Source organism: Ramularia collo-cygni, assembly GCF_900074925.1.
Source record: "Ramularia collo-cygni strain URUG2 genome assembly, contig: RCC_scaffold22, whole genome shotgun sequence".
In the NCBI taxonomy this organism is placed as follows: domain Eukaryota; kingdom Fungi; phylum Ascomycota; class Dothideomycetes; order Mycosphaerellales; family Mycosphaerellaceae; genus Ramularia; species Ramularia collo-cygni.
The window spans coordinates 65,214-81,602 of record NW_019716276.1 but is presented as its reverse complement, the minus strand read 5'-3'; the positions used below and the strand labels follow the sequence as shown (position 1 = coordinate 81,602).

General features: G+C 51.1%; 9 protein-coding genes; 6 read left to right on the top strand and 3 right to left on the bottom strand.

Annotated features, from left to right (window-relative positions):
• Nucleotides 1-11: 11 nt before the first annotated feature.
• RCC_10346 (related to CYT2-holocytochrome-c1 synthase) lies at nt 12-806 on the top strand (the record flags this gene model as incomplete). Its single annotated transcript, XM_023775577.1, has 1 exon — nt 12-806. One exon carries the CDS (start codon nt 12-14, stop codon nt 804-806), a length of 795 nt encoding a protein of 264 aa, XP_023631345.1.
• A 373-nt stretch (nt 807-1,179) lies between these two features.
• RCC_10345 (uncharacterized protein) lies at nt 1,180-1,578 on the top strand (the record flags this gene model as incomplete). The annotated part of the gene is made up of 1 exon (XM_023775576.1): nt 1,180-1,578. One exon carries the CDS (start codon nt 1,180-1,182, stop codon nt 1,576-1,578), a length of 399 nt encoding a protein of 132 aa, XP_023631344.1.
• A 588-nt stretch (nt 1,579-2,166) lies between these two features.
• Nucleotides 2,167-4,395, top strand: RCC_10344 (uncharacterized protein; the record flags this gene model as incomplete). XM_023775575.1 has 4 exons in its annotated part: nt 2,167-2,379; nt 2,434-2,492; nt 2,545-2,602; nt 2,653-4,395. 4 exons carry the CDS (start codon nt 2,167-2,169, stop codon nt 4,393-4,395), a joined length of 2,073 nt encoding a protein of 690 aa, XP_023631343.1.
• A 114-nt stretch (nt 4,396-4,509) lies between these two features.
• RCC_10343 (uncharacterized protein) lies at nt 4,510-5,091 on the bottom strand (the record flags this gene model as incomplete). XM_023775574.1 has 2 exons in its annotated part: nt 4,510-4,765; nt 4,820-5,091. 2 exons carry the CDS (start codon nt 5,089-5,091, stop codon nt 4,510-4,512), a joined length of 528 nt encoding a protein of 175 aa, XP_023631342.1.
• Nucleotides 5,092-5,998: 907 nt separating this feature from the next.
• On the bottom strand, nt 5,999-7,672 carry RCC_10342 (related to transporter (major facilitator superfamily); the record flags this gene model as incomplete). Its single annotated transcript, XM_023775573.1, has 1 exon — nt 5,999-7,672. The coding sequence occupies one exon, from the start codon at nt 7,670-7,672 to the stop codon at nt 5,999-6,001; it is 1,674 nt and encodes a 557-aa protein (XP_023631341.1).
• A 1,127-nt stretch (nt 7,673-8,799) lies between these two features.
• RCC_10341 (uncharacterized protein) lies at nt 8,800-9,135 on the top strand (the record flags this gene model as incomplete). The annotated part of the gene is made up of 1 exon (XM_023775572.1): nt 8,800-9,135. One exon carries the CDS (start codon nt 8,800-8,802, stop codon nt 9,133-9,135), a length of 336 nt encoding a protein of 111 aa, XP_023631340.1.
• A 71-nt stretch (nt 9,136-9,206) lies between these two features.
• RCC_10340 (uncharacterized protein) lies at nt 9,207-9,854 on the top strand (the record flags this gene model as incomplete). The annotated part of the gene is made up of 1 exon (XM_023775571.1): nt 9,207-9,854. One exon carries the CDS (start codon nt 9,207-9,209, stop codon nt 9,852-9,854), a length of 648 nt encoding a protein of 215 aa, XP_023631339.1.
• Nucleotides 9,855-12,529: 2,675 nt separating this feature from the next.
• On the top strand, nt 12,530-12,835 carry RCC_10339 (uncharacterized protein; the record flags this gene model as incomplete). Its single annotated transcript, XM_023775570.1, has 1 exon — nt 12,530-12,835. The coding sequence occupies one exon, from the start codon at nt 12,530-12,532 to the stop codon at nt 12,833-12,835; it is 306 nt and encodes a 101-aa protein (XP_023631338.1).
• Nucleotides 12,836-13,472: 637 nt separating this feature from the next.
• Nucleotides 13,473-16,214, bottom strand: RCC_10338 (probable Na+/dicarboxylate, Na+/tricarboxylate and phosphate transporters; the record flags this gene model as incomplete). XM_023775569.1 has 4 exons in its annotated part: nt 13,473-13,618; nt 13,672-14,449; nt 14,504-14,848; nt 14,898-16,214. The coding sequence occupies 4 exons, from the start codon at nt 16,212-16,214 to the stop codon at nt 13,473-13,475; spliced, it is 2,586 nt and encodes an 861-aa protein (XP_023631337.1).
• Nucleotides 16,215-16,389: the final 175 nt, after the last annotated feature.

Sequence of the window (16,389 nt, the reverse complement as noted above, 5' to 3'; positions counted from 1 at the left end):
TCCACGCCACAATGCCTCCCGATGGTGCCGATGCAGCAGAAAAATGTCCTGTAGATCACAGAACAAGACAGCAATGGCTTGAAGGAGCTGCTCAAGCCAACAAATCCGGCAATCATTCAGCAAATCAACCGCCACATCCTACAATCCATCCAGCACTTCCAACTCGATGGTCTCTCGATACCAACACCTGGCAAACGATCCCTCAACAAGCAACACTGCAAACTCCAAACCAAAGAAGCAGACTCAGCACCGACCGTGAAGTCAGCAGCATTCCCCGTGCAATCTCCGATCCCTCCACTCTCAACTCCGCCGAACGAGCTGCGTTGCCCTCGAATAGCGAACAAGATACAGGTCATGATGCAGCATCTGGCAATTGGATCTACCCATCACCATCACAATTCTTCTCTGCCATGCAGCGAAAAGGTCACGAGGCAAATCCTGCCGACATGTCTTCTGTAGTGCCGATTCACAACGCCGTCAACGAGCGAGTTTGGGCAGAGGTTAAGAAATGGGAGGAAGGATGGGGTAGTGAGCGTTGTGGTGGGCCAAAACTCGTGAGCTTTCAGGGTGATAGCAAGAAACTTACGCCGCGGGCGAGGTGGAATTCACTATTGGGATACAAGGAACCTTTCGATCGGCATGATTGGGTTGTGGATCGATGTGGGAAGAAGGTGGATTATGTGATTGATTTTTACAAGGGAAGGGACGCTTTGACGCCTTTGAGCTTCTATCTGGATGTGAGGCCAAAGCTCAATTCCTTTGAAGGTTGGAAGATGAGGGCTTTCAAGGCGGTAGGGTTGGCATGAGCTTGAGGATGAGTGCAGGCCATGCATTGTATGAAGAATGATACCCGAGATAGAGGCGTTCTGGACTGGATTGAACATACGCGGCTCTCTACTCTTTGCTTGGTGTGCCATATTTCATGTAACATCTTTGGATTTCTCGCTGGTCTGGTAGTGCATACAACAACGACCGCCCGCTTCGTTACCCTGGTCGGGGAAGAAGTACATCAGAGGCACGTGCATTGTTTGTCAGACTGCTTGAAAGCCGAGCGAATGTATCTGGAAGGGTTGGAGAAACTTGGAGAGGGCAGCACTTGTTCAATCACGGCAATACGACCGGTAATGCTGTGAACGTCTTGCTTCGCAGGCGCACGTCAATGGAGCGAGGGACGATGTCATGGAAGGCTGTACCTTGAACAGGATTGTCAAGATTGAAATCATCCGTCCTAACGAGAATCTTGATTTTTCCCGGAGATCACTTCGGAGGCTGTCGGTCTGCAGCATAGCCCTCCCTACGCCCCAATCAGCAGAGTCGCATGTCCAGCAATGGCGAGCTCTGGACGAGGTGTTGGTCATGGAATACTTCTCACACCAACAGTCTTCCACGTCATGCCCGTTCCACGGCTCAGGATATGGCAAGAATGGACTMGAAGGTGTCGAGGTTTGCAAAGTAGCGTGGCCACCGTCCCGATCCTGCGGTGATTGCGAAAGTCCCCACGAGAATAGGTATCGAATGGAAGATGGAATAGCTGCCTGGGCGAATATTGCCGCTTACATTCGCAATGATTGGAGTTGATGATTTGTTGTAGGTCGGTAAGACGCTTTGGGCCACGGTGTACATGCAATGCTGATGACTGGAATATAGAGGTTTAATGTGGCGGCCAAGGTACAACAACAACAATGAACAATATAACCTTGGAAGGTACGGCGGCGGCCCCACTTTTTCCTGCTGCCTAGCGCTCAAAATCCGACCACCATTGCCCGCCTTTCGTACAATTTCACATGCGGGATGGAATCCTTCAGCTGCCTAGATTCTGCATCGTTATCGATAAGGGAAGCTCAAAGCCTGACCAACCATATTCCTCCCACCGCATGCCGTTTATGCGCGGTGGCCCATTGAGGACGCTCTTTGGACGGTTGCTGCCACGATCAAAGTAAGATGCAGAGCAGCCTGACTCATTTTCACGAATCATATGCCGGCTGGTGCCTTGGGATGCGTCGCTCCTCCAAATGCTTCGTCCTATTTAAGTGCTGCCACTTTCCGTACGTTACTCTTTACATCACCTTCTACTTGCATCCTTTTGATCATATGCCTGTCTGAGGTTCACTCTGCTCATCACTCAACCTCACACAACTTCCACCATCACCAGATCTGCACCACACAATGGCCCACACGAAGCCGACGCCACGCAAGTCGACTGGTGGTCGAGCACCGCGCAAGACGCTCGGTAGAGTCAACGGCGACAACGTCGTGGAAGACCCCAACATCGATGATGACACCGCTCAGAAGCTCAAGGAGATTGAAGAGCTTGAGACTATGCAAGCTTCACTGAAGCACATTACCAAGAAGTGGACAGAGCAGAATCAAGCTTACTATGTGGGTTGCGGATGCTTGAACAAAGATACCTCTAAATGCTGACATTACAATCAGGCGGAGACTGTCGATGAGGAGATTCCAGATCAAGTGAATTGGTGGAGCAAGTTCGCGCTGTAAGGCAACACACTATCCCATCAAGTCTTCCCCTCCTAACATTTGTGATAGCTGTCTGGTCAAGCACATGGATAGCGGCAATACCCGAGTCCAGAAGACCTCTCTCCAAGTAAGCATCTCATCTAATTCTAAGCCCATCCATACTCATCTCCATTCCAGGTCAACTCGCAACACCTCAAGGATATCCTCAAGGACACCATCAGCCAATTCCCCGGCGTATCCTTCCAAACCAAGGACATCACCATCGATGCTCCCTATCGAGTTCTATTCCACTACAAAGACGAATTGGCGCAAGCAGGTGAAAACCTCGAGGATGAAGAAGCCATTGCTCATCTAAACTTACTTCTCGATTTCATCGACGAGCACTTCAAAGAAACGATTGAAGAGTCGGACAATTTGAAAGAGCAAGGCCTGATGTCGTATGAATATCTCTGGACAATCTTCCGCCCCGGCATGACAATCTACGCTCCCATATTCGGCCAACCCAGAGCTTTCACCCTAACCAACTACGCACACCAGTGTGATCCAGCAGGACTTCAACTGTGGATTGAATTTGTGGACTTTGATGGCGAAGATTTGGGCGACCGATCCACGAACCGTCTGGTACCCGCATTCTCGGGCGCCGTGGCCATCAACAGTCTATGTGCATATCCCATTCAATACCATGCGGATCCAGAAGCTCTTCGTCGTCAATTGATTGACCGTGGCAGACGGATGGAGTCATATGCCGGCATGCACTTTTGCCGCTACAATGGAATCGCGCTCGAGCAGACGCAATTTGGTTTCGAGAGATATAACGTTGAAGGTCGCGTGGTGGTCGATACCAAGACCTTTCACCGTTTGAATGCCAATTACGCTTTCAACCTGCGTCCATTCAAGACGGAGGGCAAGAAGCAGAAGATTCGTCGACGTAATTATGATGATTACAATGACTATGATGAAGGGAATGATGGTGATGAAGATCTCGACCTGGTCCCGGAGGAGAGGTTGGAATTGGACCCACTAACAGACGATCAATGCCTATTGGCCACCGCCACGGTTCGTGGATTCTCCTTTAGTGAGAAGCGATGGCTGGACTTCTTCGTCGACAAGCTCAACAGTCCGGATTGGAACTCTGACTGCTTCAAGCAGCTCGTCCTACCAGAAACACAGAAAGATCTCGTACAAGCTCTAGTTGCCAACCACACTCAGAAGCGTAATGGATTCGATGATATCGTCAAGGGTAAAGGCAAAGGTCTCATCCTAGTTCTACACGGTCCGCCTGGTGTTGGAAAAACTTTGACTGCTGAAACAGTGGCAGAGTACTGCAAGCGACCTCTCTACATGGTCTCGAGYGGAGACTTGGGGACTGATGCCTCGACGCTGGACAACAAACTTTCTCGCATTCTGGACATGGCTTCTACCTGGCGTGCCGTTCTGCTGATCGATGAAGCCGACATTTTCCTGGAACGTCGCTCTCTGCATGATATGCAGCGCAACAGTCTCGTGAGYATCTTCTTGCGAGTATTGGAGTACTACGAAGGAATCCTCTTCTTGACTTCCAACCGCGTCGCCACTTTCGACGACGCTTTCAAGTCGAGAATTCACGTGCCGTTAAAATATTCCTCCCTGACAATGCAGAGTCGCAAGCAAGTGTGGCAGAATTTCCTGGGGAAAATGATGGTCGATGATGAGGGTGTGGAGATTGATGATGAGGGTTATGATAGTCTTGCCCAGGCTGATATCAATGGCAGACAGATTAAAAATGTCATTCGGACGGCGAAGTCTTTGGCGCAGTTTCATGGTCAGAAGCTGGATCGGCAGAAACTTGAGCAGGTTATTCAAATTCAGATGGAATTTGAGAGGGACCTTGATCTTGAGGCTGGCGGGGAGGGTGTTGATGGTCTGGCGAATGGGCGCTAGTTGGAATTACGGATATTCAATCAGAGGGGCGATCTTTGTATGCAACCGCCTGCTTCTAGTCTGTGATGTCTATTCTGTTGAAGTCGTCTATATCTATCATCTCACAAATAAGACCTAATCGTCAGTATTACCAACCGCTGACTTTTGATCATCCATTGAAACGTCATCTCCTCCAGTTACAACCGTACTCATACCACCCTGCGATGGACTAACCTTCTTCGATCGACCCGACATGGGAGGGAACCAGAACCCCGGATGGAAAAGCGTAAAAGTGATGACGCCCAAAGCCACCATAGCTCCATCAAGGATAAGGAATTCCGTCTCCTCACGCATCAGCGGGTTCCCCCAGCCTCCAGCGAACTCTGGAAGTCTGTTTGTATGAGTTAGTGGAATTCAACATGCTGCTATTTTATCGTCGACATACCGATAGATGCATCTGGTCAAGATGGCAGCAAATGCGAAAATCTCCGCGGCGACGAATATTTGAAATCGCCTGTGACTAGACGTGGGAAGGTTTTGCAAGTCCGTCTGCCGGGAGAGGTTCTGTCTCTTCTTCATACGACCATGTCTTGTGAAGAAATCCAGGGCAAATATACCGCAGATGGACATGGTACCCACTTGAATCCCAATTCCGGCAAGAATGAGGGAGTTTCCAGTTTCCAACTCTTCTGAACCATCTTCTGCTGATGCTGCCATTGCTCCGCCAGCGGCTTGTATGACGAGAGATAAGATATCGAAGCATATGAAGATCCAAGTGTATAGCTTTGGAGGTATCCTGCTCGCTTCGGGTCCCATGTAACCCACAATATGCTTGAATGAGAGATAGATTCCAGCTGCGATGAGAGATGGTCCTATGATGAGGCACACAAGCTGGATCTTGAAAGCGACGTCGTTCCAGAYATTGTCGTGTAGGAAGATTCTGCTGGCATATCCTAAGCATTCAATCGCACATCCGCCGGTGATTGCTATGAGGAATGTATATGTTCGATAGTAGGTTCCAAGAAGGATCTGTAGAATCGCACATAGGCTATAGACAGAAAGTAGAGTGATGTTCGCGGCGAGATTTGGYACRCTGTTACAGGTCAGCCATGGAAGAGATGAGTTTGGAACACATGGGAAGCTGACGCGTGCAAGGACGTTCTGTTCTGCCTGCATATCGATACTCACTATCCGTAGATTGTTGCCTCAACTGGACAAAATGCGCTGACCTCCGTGCAGTTGTCAGTGCTCATGTTGGTATAAAGTGTCAGTCGGGTTGATGGGTTCTAGTGAGCTGATGGGGGATATGTGGTAGAGATATACTATAAAGCCATTCGGATGTGGGTATGACACCCTCCGCGTGTCGCTTGCGGAGCATACGCGGACTGAATGCCTGTTGTACGACGCCGCCATGGCGAATGGCTTGAATGCAGGCTCGAGTCCACTATTTCTACTGCTATCCGCGCAAGTAGTGGAAATTCGGGTTCCGCGGATTCCGCAGCACTGCGGCGCTCGCCTTTTGGATGAGCACGTCGAACAAGGTGCGTGATTGCTTCAAAGTCTTGCGCACAGTCTTGCTGATCTTATCGCGCAGACGTCGTCTCTGTCGCGGGGCGAGATCTTCTCATATGGTCACCTTATCTCTCCACATAACCTGACGCATTCGTTCTCGAATGAGAGATTTCGTTGAAACTTCAAAGACTTCGTCAAGTTCCTGGAGAGTCCTCCTCTTCGTCTCTGGTACGAATAGGAACACGAGTCCAAAGGCAAGCACGTTCAGCACAGCATACAACAGAAAGCTGCCAGTATTGCCGAGTGAGGTGAGTAGCCAGGGAAACGTCAAGGAGAGTAGGGAGGCGAATAGGTTCGTAACGGCAACGGCGGATGACGTTCCCAGCTCGCGATGAGAGAGCGGAAACACTTCTGCAGAGTACACTGTCGGTACAGGTCCCATTCCTGGAGAGTAAAGCAGGCAAAAGAGATAGATCATGGAGGTCGTCATGCCGAATCTCAATTTTGAATGCTCGTCCGAGATTGAGAAACTTGCGMCTGCGACTCTCATGGTGATTGCCATGAAAGGCAAAGTCAACAACAGCAGTGAGCGGCGCCCCAAACTATCCATGGTCCATATTGCCGGTAAAGCTCCAACGCAATTGACGAGTCCGAAGATTGTAGATGCCAACTCGGCTGCATAGGTGTTGAAGCCTCCTTCCACGAATATGGTGCTCGAATAGAACGCTATGATGTTGATGCCACATGCTTGCTGTGCCAGCATCGTGGWGTACGCTGCCAGAGTCGCCCGTCTGACTCTAGGGATGGTGAAAAGCTCCCGTAGTGACTGTATGTAGCCATTGTTGACTTTCATGCTACGCTTGCGCTGATGATGGAACATTAGCATCTCGTGGGCGGCCTGCAGCTCTGTGTTCCGTAGCCGGCATAGAGCATCAAAAGCTCGGTCATACCGTTCACCGTGTTTTATAAACCACTCTGGTGATTCTGGGAGCACAAAGATGAGCAATAGCAGGAGTGGTACTGTCGATACTGCTGGCGCAAGTAACATGAGTCTCCATCTGAGCGGCCCACCATATACCTCTGGATTATTATCCACAATCATGTTGGTGAGGAAGCCAATGAATATTCCAAAGGCGCAAAACGCTTGCCAGGCAACCGCGAGGCCGCCCCTTATGTTGGATGGTGAGCATTCCGCCGCAAAGATGTTGAGCGTTCCGGAGATGACGCCGAGACCCACTCCAAGTGCCAAACGACAGGCCAGCAGCTGTTGCCAGCTGGCCGCAGAGGATCCGATGATGTTGAACAGCAAGGCAACGATCGCTCCTGCGGAAACTGCTCCCCTTCGCCCAAAGCGATTGTTCAGCGGGAGCACGAGCCACGAGCCAAGGAGGCCGTTTGCGAGGTAGATGCCCGAGTTGATCAGGCCCACGACCAGCGTGTCGTGTAGAGAATCCGATCCGATCTTAAAGAGCTTGGGWTAATATAGGTTCGCGCCGTTCATGGACGACTGCGCCCAGCCCTGACCAATGGCTCCGAATGCTGTGGCAGCGATGCAGAGGTACATGAGAGGCGGTTGGGTCCATTTCCGCTTCTCTGCATTATGCAGCATAAGCGCCTCATGGTCAGTGATGGCAGGTATTCTGTCTGTGTCTCCATCGGTTTGTATCAATCGTGCAGCTCTCCGGAGCACGCCGAGTTTGTGCTCAAGGCCATGTTGCTCGGCGAACGCGGTAATGTCCTCGACCAATGTATCTGACGTATCGAGCAGTCGAATCTGGTCCGCCATTGGAGACAATGTATTTGTTCATTGTCAAATTTCAATGCGTTGAGTATTCGTAGACGCGTTGTCATTGCGGGAGGAATGGGTGTCCAAACCTCGCGTTGGACAAAATGACCACCCTAACCCTAACCCTGTACTTTCATGCCTCGCAGCGATGATGTTCTAATGTGGACAATGTTAGGTCATCTCCATTAACCACAAATCGACGAATGGCCTGGCACTTCATTTGAGCGATTCGCGGTTTGAGACTTTCGATACAGTCTCGGCAATAGCTAACGTAAGGTAGTTACTGGATGTGCCCTGTCGCTAGGCAGCCTCCTCATCATGCAGGTGGCATCGTGCGTGGCCTCGCCCCTTCCCTTCTAGCTGCTCGAAAGCAGAAGACATTATCGGGATTCTTGCCCGTTCGCCAACAGGACGACTGCAAATCAAGAGTGATGACTTTCTCATTCCATCAGTCGTCTATGGACCACAGGCGAGGACCGCCTGGGGAGGCCTAGAGATGTCCAGTTCACAAACTGCCAGTGTGCACCAGATCGTGCGCTCATTCGGTCGCATTGGCGAGAGGACGGGAGCACTTGATGGTATCCGTGGACATGACAATCGACGGGGACTGGCCGAGGATCTTGGGAAGGCTCGTGTCAAATCGCAAGGTGCTGCTTCGAAATCAACGGCTACTGCACTGGGTCACAGCGATAGTTAGCGTACGGCAGGTGTCACCGACGTGTATGTCCAATCCATAGTTGACTTCACTGGAGTGAGTCGGCTCTCGACGATCGACGAATCCGCTTCCGCCGACAAAGTCACCACCTCACCGGAGCTGCACGACCTACACGACCTACTCACTGCCCCACTGGGACTTCGAGCTCGCAACCCAATCACATCCCGCCCCCTCGACCCCTTCTACCTCACTGACACCTACAATGTGAGTGTTGGCGCCGGCCGCCGGCCGCAAAGTGAAAACCGACAACCCCTCTGTCTCCAAYAAGACAAAGCGGACTCTTGCGAAGAAGGCTGTCGCCAGTGGGATCAGCACCAAGCATATCGGTCTACCGGGGTCCACCGACTTCGTCCGTGCGTGCTTCGATGGTGAGCTTGCAGCTCAGGAAGGTCGTGGTCCGAATAGCCGGGTGATGTCCGTTGCACCCTCTGCTGAGCTTGACCCTACCGCTGCAACACTTCTAGCCGAGCGTCATCTACCAGCAGCAAAGGGCGACGACGACGACAACGAGTTCGGAGACGTGGACGAAGCTGCAATGCTGTTTCTCGACGGCGGGGACACCCAGGCTTTTGAAGACGACGATGACTTTTCCGCGCCCGCCGTCGGTGAGGTAGGTTTCGTCTCCAGCTACCAATATCCTAGCCAGCCTTGGTACTACGACTACAACGTTGGCTCTTCGATGCTGCTTGGCCCAGAGCACATCGAAGTCTCGCAGTCCCTCGACGAAGATCTTTCACACCAGATCTGATTAATGCAGGGTCGTCCACCACCACGCTCGATGCAGTGATGTTGCAGGAGGCGTGTGATGCCGAACAAGCCATGTTTGCCGAGATTGCTTCTACGGAGCCACCTGGCGATGCTCCGCTTAACAATCTCATCGGAAGCAGCGGCCCTGGACACTTCCTCCTGCTCGATGGGCCTGGTGTGGCCAACTTCCTTGCGACCTACAACGTCGTTTTGAAGCCGACTGGCCTCACCGATGACGTGACACCTCAGGGTCGAGGCGTCGCGGACGGAKCTTCTCGGGACCTGGCAACTTGGAAGATGTTCGACTGTCCATGGTCCGAGAATTGCCCAATAAAGTTCACCAATCTGTCAAAGTTCCGCGCCGGTCATGTCCATACTACTGCCGAGTATTCGGTTCAAGCAAGACCCCATACTCGGCCGTCGACCGAGATCTTCAAAGACTTCGCCTCGCTGTCCGACGACATCCCTCGATATGCTGCAATCCCCGACGACAGAGACTGGGCGGATATTGGTAACCTTGGCCGGGTTCCTCCTTTGATCGACATCGATGTTTCTGGACTCGCACCTGGTCCTGGAATCCGTGTCGTTGATCTTTCGGAGCCAGCGTGGCAGAGCATCTTTGGGTATGCCGCTCTCAGAACGATTCCCACAGCAGTATTGCAACGAAATGCCGCGAGAGATGTACCCTTAGCATATTTATGGCCAGAGCTGTCGACATGAGGAAATTATCAACAAAACAGCGCCCTCAACTGCCCTCTCTATTGTACAACGGACTACTCTGCTAGTAGTAAAGGTTCTAGCAGCTCTAGAGTTGTCTACTCTGCAGAGAACAACGCCTTAAGACATCATAAAGACGACTAAGGGCGTTTTGCCTCGATGAAGAATCCTCATATCGACAGCTCTGATTACAGCCAAGTACCTCGAGAGTATGTGCCAACAGCGAACCAAGCTATGCCACAGGCATCACAAGTCACACCAGGTCAGTTCGACGTTTCACGTCAAGATCTCCAAATGGCGTAAGGTCTCGACGTGCACGTAGCACCTCCAGGACACGCACCGCAAGACCAGTATGGCTATCGATCGCAAGTGGCTCATCCCCACAACCCGCCGAAAGCACCAGATTCCGCGACGACTTTACAGCAGTATAACAACTCTGCGGACGACGGAGGAGACGTAACGCGCCACGTGCAAGCTGTCGTGCCGCCAGCAGCGTGCGACGCCTCCAGATCTACACATTTACTGCAACCGGAGAGCAGTCAGGCAAGGCGCAGGACGCCGCACTTGTCATCCACTCCTATAATTGAAGTAGATCACTTCGTGTCTGATCGGCGATCAATCGTGCAGCCTCCACACGTCGATAGAAAGAGGCCAGCGGTTGATGATCTTCCGGAAGTGTCGTCCACTAAGCGCACAGACAGTCGTCCAAGCCTTTCAGACACATGGGCCCACCAAAAGCAAGACCTTGTCCGTCGCAATTACGGTGTCGGTTCCACTCAGATGGATGACCATGACTACGAAGCAATGTACAAAAGACTCGCAGTCGGTGTAGAGATCCCGCCTACAAATCCAGGTCCCGCCCTGCGAAAAGCAATCGATGTCTTTCGAAAACAGAACCATGCACTCGCCAAGGCAGTCGGACTTGCGAGCGCCGTGCAGTTCAGAGCTGTCGATATGAGAAATCATCAACAAGAGCAGCGCCCCGAGCTGCTCTCTCGATGGATCAACGGCCACTCTGCCAGTAGCAGGGATATCAACAGGCTTTAAATCATCGAACCTGTAGAGAACGAGGCCTCAGGATATTATGGACATAACTGAGGATGCCTTATCCTAGTGAATAATCCTCATATCGAGAGCTTTGGTGCAGTTGACCTTTTTGGAAATGGACCTCATTCAGAGAGTGCTGAATAATGTATGGAGGACGGACAAAGAGCGGTGCATTCAGTATCTGAAGCGGCGAGGATTGACAATGGCACATCTAGCTATCGTTGCACCTCGACCAGGCCAAACGGCAGCAACGGTTGCACATGACAACAYCAAGATTGAAGACGGACTTCGGAAAGCCCACGCTAGAGCAACGAACAGAGTTGATAAGGCATACGAACAGCTCTAGTATGTGTTCGACGAGAGGAACTAGCTGCGACGGTATACATTGTACCAGGTATGCGTTCATAGCTTGAGTTAGAGGCATATGAATATAATCGCAAGTCTGTCTTCTGGTTCGTACACTCGACGCCCCAACTCGCTAATACTAAAACGATGTCCAAGACTTTAAGCCGCGAGTCATTCGAGCGAAGTGCCGAGTATCCTACCGGTATTTGGTCTGTAGTCGATCTCGTATTTTCGAAACTGGTTAGGCGCGAACTGGCTAACTCGAGACTTAGTAGGGGAAATGCCTCGTTTATAAGGACAATTAAAAACTTAAAGATCCTAGAGTCGCTTATTATAACTTGAGACTATAAGTCGATAGTTCGAAGCCTTAATAAGCGCCTAATAAACTCCGTCGAAACCTTTCGTGCTCTATAATACGCCTAGAGTATAGAGACCAAATTGTAAACGACACGGGTAAGACCTATGCTATACATTACTAGCGTAGTAGAGCTAAGCTCGGAATAGTAGGATACTCTAGCATCGACAGGTAATAGGACTACTATTAGAACATATCTAATGCTACGGACCGGATATATAGTAACTAGAGATTCGGCATACTTCTATACTATAGTAGATTTATTTTACTATCGGCGCGCCCGCCTAATTATAAGCGATATAGTGTAGATACGTCTCCGCTATATCTAGCCAAGTATATATCGATAGAATATTACAGCTACCGTAGACGACACTAATCCCACATTGCCGAAACTGTCGGATAAATGTTATACACTCGTATAAGAGCCGGCTCTCGTCTCGAAGGCCGATAGGAGATACGATTTTAAAAGTCACGAGCAATCGATAAGGATTCATTATCCCATCTTTTGTCTTGCTTATTAGGAGTAGCAGTCCATGCAGATTATATATGCGGGGCTGTTTGCGATTACATGTGATCCATATTCATCACTTCGGCGAGCAGGTAGGAAGCTGCCTGTCGCAACATGTCCAACATCACCCAGAATTCTCCGACGCTTCCAGGTGACACCGACTGGACGGCCAAATTTGTGTCGTGAGAAGAGGTGACCTCACCGGATTATGGCCACTCGATGACATCGCTCCTGTTATAGTCATTAGAAAAGAGGGAAGGTGAAGTCAAGCAGCTGAAGTCAAAGTTGAAGAGCCGACATCGCCGCCAAGACCAGAACATCTCCAGATCCATCCCAGGTATGATCGCTCTGCTTCACTAAGGTACACCACATCACAATCCCACTCTCTCGGCGAAAACGACCTCTGTAATCGACCAAACAAACATGACACAATCACAACTCACAGCAACCTACACCTCCCCATCAACCACCAAATCCTTCACTTCCTCATCACTACTCCCTCCAAGCTCCGAGACAGTGGAGGAAAAGACAACCTATCTAGGAGCTCTGCGAGCCAATATTTCAACTCTACAGGGCGAAATCAATGCTTTTTTGACGCAGAAGATGGAAGAGGATAAAGTTGCAGAGGGCAGCGGCGACTACTCGAAGGTTTCTTCTGCTGCTGCTGCTGCTGCGGATGAACGAGAAGAGGACTTTTATGGCGAGGAGGATTTTGAGAAGGATGGGTGAAAGGAAGATGGAGGGGACTGGGATTTCGACTACCTACGATCTGGGTGTTGGAATGTACACTCACCAAAGTATTTGTACGACGGCTGAGAAGATCTCTTCATCTGGTAGGAGATTGAGCAAGTATAGCTCTGAGCGGACGCTGGGATTACAGCCTTTGAATGCCAAAGCAACCACTCTTCGGATATGAGATTGGGAATTTGGGCGGGGACAATGCGAATGCGTGGTTGAGATATGGCTGTACATCCAACGAGATACGTCAGCGGACATTTTGTTCAACCGACACTTGGGCAGACTGGCGGCTGTCAGTCTGGCATTTGATATCTTTGAAGATGGGATGAGCGAAGAAGACATTTCTTGTTGAATGATAGATATCCCGAGAGCACCGGCGACGATTGGCAATGCAGCAATTGCTTGCCAAGGAGAGTACGGAATGACAAATTTGGACACGGAGGTTTGGCCTACAGATTCAGAGCACGAGAGATGGCATAAGAAGATGTGTAATAGATCAAGCGATGAAATTACTCCCCGCGTTGCTATATCCACGCAACGACACGCTGTACAGTTAAATCCCAGGTCTATACAACAGACATCGCTCAGCACCTCAACATCCTTATACATCGTTCCTATAATTCTGTTCTCAAAATCCAACAACCAACATTAGTCCATATCCAACCGTGATGATGACCACATAAGCCATGATACTAGCGGGAATACCTCTCGTCAAGAAATGTCTGACCTGCAAATATCGTTGTCCTGTTTGGGAATCTTCCATCATAATGGCAGCTAGCGCAATGTCAGTTAAAGTCTCACAAAGATAGTATGGGGAGGATGCATACTCATATTTGGGAATCCACTCGTCGGTAGACCCATAGCAGCACTCGCCATAAGGACACTAGCCATGACGAGGAGATTTGGATGCGGCTCAGCCATTCCTACTCCAACCTCACGTACTAGCGGCAGAACGATCAAAGCTGCAACTGTATGGCTGATGAAAGTAGCCACGACAGCGATCAAAGCTGCGAAGACGCAAGTCACGCCGTAGAGTGACAAGTGGGCCACACTTTTAGTGATACTAACAGCAATAGTCGTGAGTAGGCCGGAACTGTTGACGGCTTTGCCAAGGGCAAGACCACCAGCGGCGAGGATGATGATCGTCCATAGGAAGTTATTGAAGTCCTCTTTGGTCAAGATTCCAGTTCCGAAGAAAAGAGCGATGGGAATGATGGCCACCACGCCCATGTCACCGAAAATGTGCTCGAGTTGATGGCTGACACACCAAAGTCCGATGGTGACTAGAGTGACCACGGAGATGAAGTATTGAACCCCAGTGAACTTGTCCTTCATAGGACGAATTGGTACGATAGTCGTGTTGCGGCCCGGTCGGAAAGTCACGAGAAGAAGAACCCAAATCAGGAGAATGCTGATGATACAGACTGGCAGAGCGACGAAGAACCAGGTTCCCCATCCTGGCTGTGGCTCCATATTTTCCAGCGCGATGAGGTTCTGCGGCGAGGCGATGGGAGAAGCGGCTCCGCCTATGTTTGACGCGAGGGCAATGCCGAGGAGTAACGCCTTGGTCATGTCACTGCCCGCAGGCAGGTTGCGAAGAATAGGCTTGAAAGTCACGTCAGCATAATCAACAGAAGAACATAATCTCAATCGACTGACCTGGATGATACTGAAACATAGCACTGGTGCGGCAACATTACTGATCCACATACTGGCGAACATTGCCACACCCATGCTTGTAAGGAGGACTGTCCTCGGCTTCGTGCCAGCCTTGGACAAGACAAAGGTAGCCATCATCTTGGCAATGTTGTACTTACTCAACGCTGCAGCGATTGTGAAGCCACCAAGCAACAGCATGATGACAGGCGTCCACATCGAAGCGAAGACATAGCCTGCAGCTTCTTTGCTGGACAGTCGGCGGTTGGGCTTTACGTCCTCTCGAACGACTTGTAGAATTACGCAGAGGAACGGTACCAGTAGGGAGGTCACGAAGAGAGGGATCGCCTATGCGGTGTTAGCGTCGCAATCCATCCATGTCGATGATCAAACATACCTCCGTCGCCCACAGTAAGCTGACGAACACTACCAACGCAAGGCAATTCTGTTGCTCGGGTTTCTCCATTATAGGCACAGCCAAAAGTACTGCGAATACAGCAATGACAAGACACAGCACCCAGAAAGTGCTCGTCACCAAGAACTTTGGACACCTATATTTGCCGATGGGGAGATTCACCTCTTTCAAAGCACCTTCCGCTCCATCACCCTGCAGTCGGTTTTTTCTGGGATCATCTGCTCCAAGCATGGTATTCCTGATCCCTAGGTTGGCTGCTTGAGCCTTGCGCTCAATACCAATCATTTCCCGCCWGACAGTGTTCCGCTCCCAAACGACATGCTCTCGCAAGTGCAGCCGCAGCTCCCGTCTCGCGGCTTCAACATCACCTTTGGTGACGATATTGGCATACGCCTCCTCGACCTTTTGAAGATTATCGCCTAGCGTATCCAGCGTGGTGGACTGGAATGGATATGCAGACTTCACATTCGCACTGATCCACTTGCTCTTCAAATTGCGGTCCATGATCTTGTCGTACTTTTTCAGCACCTTGGTGAATCCCGTCTCGTTCAACTGAATGAAGGAGCGCAGCTCGCAGATGCTAGTATAGAGGTTCACGATACGCTTCTTTAACGTGATACCCTCGTCGTACAGAGCCTGGAGAGCATCATCGCCAAAATCCGCAAAGGCAGCACTGGGTCTGCGGCGGAGGTCGGCAGTACTCCAGTCTGCTGGCTGCTCATCAGAGCCCAGGGCCTTGCCCCGCGAAGCCCGCCTGCTCAAGGTGGACTGGCTTTTGGTCAGGCCGGTACGCTCGTTATCGTCATCCTCGCTCTCGTCTTCTTCTTCGGGAATTGGGCCTCCACGGTTGCTTCCATTGGAAGAGCTTTTCCGCCGCCTGCTGGGATGAGGTGCAGAGCGGAAAATGCTCTGCTGCCTGGCGCGTTGCCACAGACTGTTCCTCCGCTGACCGTCCCCAGCTGCATCCTCTGCGGCATGCTCAGCCTCAAACTCCTCTACATCCCGCAGCAGTGCCTCTACTTCGCCGTAGATTTCGAGCTCTTTCAGCTTGTAGAAGCTGCAGATTTTCTCCAGCTCATCGTCGAGCTTGCGGGAGAAGACCTTGTCCGGGTCGTCGATGGGAGTGCCGTTCGTGAGCAGCGGAGACGACTCGGGATCAAGGGCGGTGGATGCAGGCTGGCCTAGCTGATTGACCTGCTTCTCGAGCTGGAAGATGAGCTTCTTGAGGTTGGAGTAGGAGATGTAGTTGGACGACCAATCCGGCACCGCATTGAACTGCAGCGAGTGCGAGAACTTCATGTCGCGCTCGAGTAGCTGGCAGAGTTTCTGCCGGCGACCAAGGACACGAGACGGTGTAGGCTGGAGAGGTGAAGGGCGACGGACTGGGTGGGCAGACGGCGGGAGGAGCTCGGCGAGCTCAATGTCAATGTTGTCGGAGTCGAAGTCGATGTTCGGGGAGTTGATCGCGGCCGTT